We start from the raw sequence: 8,250 nt of genomic DNA, 5'->3' as shown, positions 1-8,250 counted from the left end.
TTGGCTAATATTACTACAGTACTTTGCAGTATTTTAGAAATGAAATCAGAAAATATTTTTCATAAAAGTTCTTTGCTGATTTCTTTAAGCACCCTGATGCAAGAAATTGAAATTCATTCTACAATAAAGTCAAAACTAGCTTATGGTACAAAAAGAATAAATAATTAAAACATTTCTGTGTCTTTAATGAAGTCTATACCAGAGAGCAAGCAAAGCTAAGCAAAACAAACAAAATCAAGCAAGAACATTTACAAAAATCAGCACTTACCCATATTTTGCAAAATTTGCCCAGTATTTCATTATGGATCTACTCAAAATTTCCTCAGCTTTTGTGTAATTAGCTCTTCTTTCCAGAGGTAAACCAAAGACAAATTCAATTTCATAACCATGCATCACTCCCATCCATTCTGGCCAAGGAAGTTGGGAGGATCGGTGTTCAAAATAGTAGAAAAAGGCATTATTTCCCAATTCGGAGAACTTTTTGGTGAACTCCAAGGCTGGGCATATGATGTTGTAATCCCCAAGAACATCGTCCAATGCGTCGCGGTATTTTTCAGCTCTCTGATCATCTAACAAGTCCACATAGTAAAAAAGGATCGATTCCCTTCCAAATTCACTCACTCCTGGAAAATACATTTTCAAACCTTCTTGAAAGTCTTTTCTAGTTATGATACTGTCATTATCTTTGCTGAAACCAGGAGCACCATATACTAAAAATGCTGTCCCTTCATCTTTATTCACGCCCACCAAGATCTGGGCTTTTTTGAACTGTCCAAGTTGGAGTAGGGTGTCTGGCATGTCAGTGAGAAAATCGCCATCCACAAGTGGACCAAAGTTTACAGACAAAAGAGTATCAGAGGGGACAACCAAGACTTCATTCAGTAGAATTTCCTGGGGATCTTTGTTTCGAAGGCATTTGATTATCTCTGTCTCATTTTCCCTAGAGCAACCAATAAATTTAGCTAAGGTCAACGTTCTGTTCCTGGCTTCCTCAAGAGACATGACCGCCCAAGGGGCATTAGAGGATCCACTTTGCAGAATGGCTCTGGTAAACAAAGGCTGGCTTCTAGGAGAAAGTAAATGAAGGCTAACTGAACCTGCTCCCGCACTTTCCCCAAAGAGAGTTACACTTTTTGGATTTCCACCAAAGGCTGCTATATTTTTCTGGACCCACTGAAGTGCCAACTGTTGGTCAAATAAGCCCATGTTCCCTGGTACCTCGGGATTTCCTGGTAAAGCTAAGAATCCTAGGGCACCCACCCTGTAGTTCATGGAAACTACAATAACTGTTTCAACTCGAGCTAGAAATTTGCCGTCATAAACAGGCAAAGATGAGGTACCGGTTTGAAAACCACCACCATAGATCCAGACCATTACAGTCGCATTTTTTGGTTTAGGTGTTGGAACCCACACATTCAGATACAAACAGTCTTCACTGAGATCCGTGTTTGGGTTCCACATCTCGGATCCAGGGAAACCTGGGAAACTTTGATCTGTGTTCTGGTAGCAAGAATTTGCATATTTTGTGGCATTCCAAATATCGGACCACTTGGTCAAGAACTGTGGCTTTTTGAATCGAAGTCTACCAAGAGGTGGCTGTGCATAGGGAATTCCAAGAAAGGCTGTTACTGTGCCTCCAAGAACCGGCAAGCTCACCCCTCTAACTTTTCCGTTCTTGGTGGTAATTACCATGTCTTCCTCCATGTGGGACTTCCCGATAAGCACCCAGAGCAGAAGAAACCGCAAGAGAAATCGGACGCTTATGATCGTACCCTTGCTCTGCATATTGATTTCTGAAAGAGAGGTAATCAGGAAGTTTTAAAAGCCTCATGCACCAAGTATTATATTTTCTTTATAATAATTAACTGAAATGCAGTAGTTCTTATTAATCCTACCAATTATGAAAACTAATAAATCTGCTACCACTATAAAAGTTTTGTTAAAAACAAAACACACACACACACACACACAGAAAATGCTTGGAGATACTTCAGTTTTCAATTTAGAACAGGAATAAGTGGAATGGAAAAGTAGATATTATTTCACTTTGGAAAATTCATTATCAAGTGTCTGTGAGGAAGATTAAGTATTTTAAAGAGAAAGTTTGTCCCAGGCATATGTGTGTGTGTGTGTGTGTGTGTATACATACACACATACTTTTTTTTTACCATACACAGACCCACCAAAAGTGGCATTACGTGGTAGTCAACTTATGAAGATACCATTTCTACCATGGTTAGAGGAGAAAATATAAGCTCATGTATTCTCTGAAATGTGTACAATTCTATTCATGGTCAGCTGACTCTTGACAGAACTGTGAAGTAGATTGAGAACCTTTAAGGATCCTTAGACTTCTGTTACTGGCTTTTTCTGTTTCCATGGTCCCTTCTGTGGTTCTTTTTGCCTCATGGTTTCTTCCTCTACACAATCCAGAAGAGAATTTGGACAATCTATTCATAGAATATGAAGTAACAAAAATACAGCAGTTGTCTTGATCCTAAAAATTGTGAAGACTAACAAATCTGCTGCCACTGTAAAGAACTGTGGAAAAACTGGAAGAGAGAACTGTGGATGTATACCAGACAATTTCCCTGGAAGTGAGTAATGAAGAAAGCCCTCTCTACCACAATTACAATGTCAATGGAGAGAATCAGCAGCTGATAATGTAACGCATGGGAGGAGATACTTTGAAGGAATTTTACACTCAGGGATTACTCAATGCACATCTGTTATTTGTTAATTGATTAAAGTATATGCAACTGGTGGGGTTACATGTGTTAACATGGTCAGATTACTTGCATTTTGATAATGGACAAAATAAGTGAGATTAAGAGGACTAATGCTGAGGAATTACTGGAAAGAGTAGATGAAAAAGGAATCATTGAGACCCACAAAATCATAACTATTTGACATTTTACTAAACAATATTTATTGATGACATGAAAGGATTGCTTGTGGAAATCAAAGTTTTATTAAAAATTCATAATGTGGGGCACTTGGTGGCTCAGTGGGTTGAGCGTCCGACTCTTGGTTTCAGCTCAGGTCATGATCTCATGGGTCATGAAATCTAACCACGTGGGGCTCCAAGCTCAGCAGGGAGTCTGCTTCCTCCCTCTCCCTTCCTCTGCCCCTCCCCCCACTCACACTTGTGTATGCTCTCTCTCAAATAAATAAATAAATAAACTCGTAATGCACAGCTGAATTTTTTCTAAATTAGCAAAACCTAAAAATCAAATTCTGGAACTTTACATGACAAAGAGGGACACAAAAATGTAATGCCCATATCATTTAAACGAACTAACATCTTTATATAACTGAAAGAAAACCTGATTAAACAGTCAAATACAAACACTGATTCTCATCCACACGATAATAACAAAGGTCCATAAATGTACAAAAATTTTTCTGTATTATTTTTGATACTGTAATTGTAAATACAATATGTGTCTAAGAAGCTGATGCTGTGAGCATCGAGATTTTTTTTTAATTTAGATTGTCTTATAAGGTAGAGAGAATAAAGTATTATCCTGAAAACTGTTCCAGAGTTAGGGTTCTCACATTTTAAATCAACCTCATTCGCCACTGCCAATAGTACAGCTAGTGATGAACAAGTATCTTTTGATCCCCCCAAAAGATCTGGATAACATGATTGATTGTACAGTATTTTGTTCAGTGTACTTAGGGATATCTTTATCTCTGTCTATATATCTATATAACTAGATCGAATTCTATTAATGTCCATATACATGCATGTATATACACATATATGTCTATATATAATGGTTATAAAAATAATAAGGTTTAAAAAATCAAACTGTGAGATTATTTTATGTTATCAGTTTTGATACAATGGAATCTGTGTTAAGACTATTAAATATACTATTGAATTACATAATATTTTAACACTGTATACTATTATGATATTTATGATTTCTGTACTATTATGACATCATATAGTATTTATGATATACTATCTATGATAATTAGAATGATATCATAGTATTGTGATAATGTAAGAATAATGTAAAGGCTCTTGCAGACTTAACACTTACTAATGAAATTTTCTATTTCTGACAGTTTAGGAGTTTTAGAGGCATAGCTACCACAGTCTTATTTTTTTTTTCCTTCTGATAATTTCTAAGCCCTTTCTTTTAAATAGATGGAGGTGACATCTGGAGAACAAAGTGCTGCAATGGATTTTTTTTTTTCTTTTTAAAAACCTGCTTTGGAAAGAAAATAGGAATTCAGACATGAAGACAGTTTATTCTAAGCTGCATTTAAACAGATTAATTGCAGTATCTCTGGTTGTACTCATTCCTCCCTGTGGCCCTGTTCAAACAATGTTCTCTGAATCTAAAGTAAAGATCATCTGGGTGTTTTTTGGTTTGTTTTTTTTTTTTTTTTGTGGTTTTATATAGGTATTATTTTGCCTTTATAATTCAAACACCTAATGGTATAATTTTTTGTTTCTGATAATTTTCAAACATGTTGTACAGTTTAATAATTGTGCAGCAAGTGTAATACTACCAAAACACTTTGCTTTTGATTGTAATTAATGAATGTAATAATTTTCTTTGAATATTTTAAAAAATATCTACTATAACACCTAAAAGATTATAGTATCATTCCTATGTCACTTAGCTTGATTTTCTTGTATGTGTTTATTTATATTTGTGCTGAATAGATGTTAATGTTGTATAGTATGACTTATGCAAATAATAGTCTTGCTTTCTCAACAATGATCTATGAGTCATCATCTCACAAGTAATGTAATTAGTAACATTCAAAAAAATCATTGTAAGTATGTGTTCACTGCAAGGATGCCAATATAATTCCAACTCACCACCATGCTACCTGTCGGAGCATTTATATACTACACTATGAAGTCTAGACTTTAATATAAAAGTATGCATATGCTCACATACACATGGTTAGCGTAGGGTAATATTTTTATAGTTAGCTGCAGTACTGACTTAAATAAGGATTATGTTGTCCTTTTCATAATCTGGTATTCTCTATTCTAACAGGTTGCTCTGTATTTTTAGTATATGTCATCACATGATTAAATAATCAAAAGAGGAATAAGGGAGACTAAGAAAATATATTAGTCTATATATCTAAATCTTTATTAACAATTAAAAATTAAATAAAACCTCATTCTTTTTCAATAAATTCTGATGCAAGTTGGCTAATGTCACATTAAATAAAAATTTAAATTCTGAGAATATATAACACATGAACGTGAGAATGGGGAAGAATGGGGAAAATTTTCATACCAGCTACAACTGAGTATCTGAATAGATCACTTAACTTACTGCCATAGTTTTTGAAAGAAAGGCAAGAGTCCTCATTTGGAATTGCAAGAGGAAATGAATGCTGGGCATGGAAAGAAGGAAAAACTAGAAAGATAATGAAGACTATAGTATTCCAAGGTTGTCAAGTGCTCCGGGATATCAAAATCTACTGGCAATTTTTGGAAAATATTCCAAACTTTTAACAATATAACTTTTGAAAATAAAAAAAGCGAAAAAAATTACTTTTTTTTCATTTTTGATTTAATTTTTATTTTAATTTTAATTTTGATGTGTAATTCCTCAATTTTGAGGAATATATGTTATACCGTAAGACATGGCTGTAATAAAATGATTGATAGAGCTATTTATTTGCCATAGTTTATTATCAACCACATTTTCAAAATAATTGGCTGCCAAGGACTTCTTAAAAGATGGTCAAGCAAATATTGATAATAGTTTTCTCTGAGTGTAATTTTCCTGTTTTTTTTTTAGTTATAATATGTATTTCTATATAAAAATAAACCTTCTTAAAATAGGGGGTCAAGAGCCATCTAGATAATACGATCTAGAACAAATGCCTCTAAAATGTATTTGGTCAAATTAAACAACTAAGCCTTTATACCAAACCTAAAAAGCTTGTTTTGTTGCAGGCTATCTGAAGTGGGGAACTGAGGAAGTCTGTTTATAAATAGACTATACCACTGTCTTTCAGGGATCCTTCAGATACCCATTAGGCACTAAAAGAATGTGTAGATAGAAGACACTATATTAGGTATGAGAAGCATAAGAGCTGTATCTGTCCTCAATCAGGAACATCATTCACAAACTTTTAATCGTGCGAATAATTCAAACAGTTAATATTAGACCAGTAATATCGGGTCTTCTTTGAAAGTTGAATCTGGTGTTGACATCTTTTCAATTATAATTCTCTAATGTCCTGCAGTTTTTATAAGAATGAGCAGATTTTGGCATCAATATGAAGACAACATACAACTTAAATATGTTATTATTAATTGCTATCAAAAATGATGCAAAGCAGAAACTAAATATATAAACAAGGTGTGACTTGCTAAGATATTATTAGCTCATATTTTAAAAACTGAAATGTGGAATAGATCTCAAACATTTTCTTACAGTTAAAGAAGCAGGACATTATAAACAAACAACAATAAAACAACAAGAAATATAGGAAAATAAAACAACTTAGCAAATCCCATTAACAATTTTATTTGTCATTTACGATGTCATTTCAAAGTCACAGAAAATTCTGAAGATTTTCATTTAAAGTATAAAGCCACTCTTTAAAAACTCCTGTTCATCCTTAAACAAGTAACTATTCACATAAGTGAAATATAACTATAGTTATCAAAAGTATGAGGTAGTTTATATTATGGAAGGCATTATACAGACTAGTGATAGTAACTCCTAGTTGAGTTTATGATTATGTAATATGTTCATAAAAATTTAGAAGTCCTACTTTTGAAATAAAAAATTAAATTATAAATAGAAATCATAAACAATGAAATAATTTCATCCACATTTCAGTTTACTTTTAATCATTCACACATTTTATACTCAATGTTTAATTCTCTGATCAAACGAGAACTGATATCAAAATAAAGGTAGATTTACAAGACTATAGGATGAGCAGAAAATCTGTATCTGCTAATTGTTTCTATAATAATAGAAATAATAGCAAATTTACAATATTTTGCTGTAATTTAAATGCACATATTTTTTTAAAAAGAGGACAACTAGAACAGAGGGGGGAAAGTTTGCAAATCAAATCAGAAAACATAATTTTCTTTTATACGTAAAAAACTTAGACTTTATTCTTTGCAAATTGATGTTGTTTCAGATGACAAAATGTTGATTAAGAAAAGTACCCTGTCAAGCCAGACAATAAGAGAACTATTCATTTCATGCCACTTAAAAAAAAAAAAGAAAGAAAGAAAGAGAAGAAAAGAAAAAAAGAAAAAAGAAAAAAGAAAAAAATAGAGTAAGACTGGTCAAAGACCACTTTTGTTACTCTTTTCAGGAAAGATAGAGATTCACTGAATCCTGCATTTAAGGGTAAAATACAGCATAAAAATGTTTTCCCTTAGGGAGTGCACTCTGAACATACATCACAGTGATTCCACAAGTGCTACGGTCCTTTACACAAAGTTGAATAAATTCATCATGTCCTCAGCAGTTAAAGGGACTCAGTTTGCGTTCCTTGAATAATAGGCAGATTTGATGCATGTGTCTGCTCCCTTGCTTCCTCCATCCCATTTGCAGTAACCGTTCTCCACAGAGCACCAAAGGGGCACAGCAAACAAGTGAAGGGATAACAATCCTCCTACAGAATGAGCTTCGCTGTAAGTTGTATCTCTACACGAACATGTAAATTCAGAGCAGCTTACCTGACTCACTGCAACAAAGATGATAAAGTTTGCAAGGAGTGGAAATCATGTAATACTTCGGGGAAATGCAGTATGCAGCTGCTGCTCCAGCCTGTAAATTGGACTGCACTGACATTACAATCAACTGTTACTGACAAAGCTCGCGAGAGTTGGCAGCAGCAACTTGGTCTAGAGGCAGCCAATCTTTACTTTCTGACATCTGTTCAAAGGCTAATGGTATGAATGCAATAGTGATTCATTTACAAACGTGTGACCGGATTCATGCTTGGCGATTGCAGGCGCTCATTTCAGGGTGAAGGAAAAAAAGATATAGGAGCTTCTTTAACAAACAGAAGCTGAAACTGAACAGAAAAATGCATGTGTTTTCCTTTTTTAAATACTACCAGAACTTGTAAGGTCTTTTCCCTTTTTTATAGAATATACATGGAGAGGGCTCATTTTAAGATTTAAAGACGGACACATGGTACTAAAGAAATTTGGTATTGAAATTCTTTGTACTTCAACCTGTGCTTTTCATGTAGTTATAAAAGAGGGCAAAAGAGAAAATTGGA

The 8,250-nt window shown here is 33.9% G+C and overlaps 1 protein-coding gene across 1 annotated transcript in view; it reads right to left on the bottom strand.

Annotated features, from left to right (window-relative positions):
- The window catches only part of BCHE (butyrylcholinesterase), a 57,509-nt gene extending 49,574 nt beyond the window's left edge, over nucleotides 1–7,935 (bottom strand). The window contains exons 1-2 of the mRNA XM_008692305.2: nucleotides 7,700–7,935; nucleotides 269–1,793 (exon numbers count right to left, since the gene is read on the bottom strand). Coding sequence (XP_008690527.1) covers nucleotides 269–1,793; nucleotides 7,700–7,814 — 1,640 coding nt within the window. The 5' untranslated portion in view covers nucleotides 7,815–7,935. The remainder of the gene's footprint in view (nucleotides 1–268; nucleotides 1,794–7,699) is intronic.
- Nucleotides 7,936–8,250: the final 315 nt, after the last annotated feature.

Source organism: Ursus maritimus, unplaced genomic scaffold (assembly GCF_017311325.1).
Source record: "Ursus maritimus isolate PB19 unplaced genomic scaffold, ASM1731132v1 scaffold_20, whole genome shotgun sequence".
Lineage (NCBI taxonomy): Eukaryota > Metazoa > Chordata > Mammalia > Carnivora > Ursidae > Ursus > Ursus maritimus.
The sequence above is the reverse complement of the archived record's forward strand: the minus strand, read 5'-3'. Positions and strand labels throughout refer to the sequence as shown.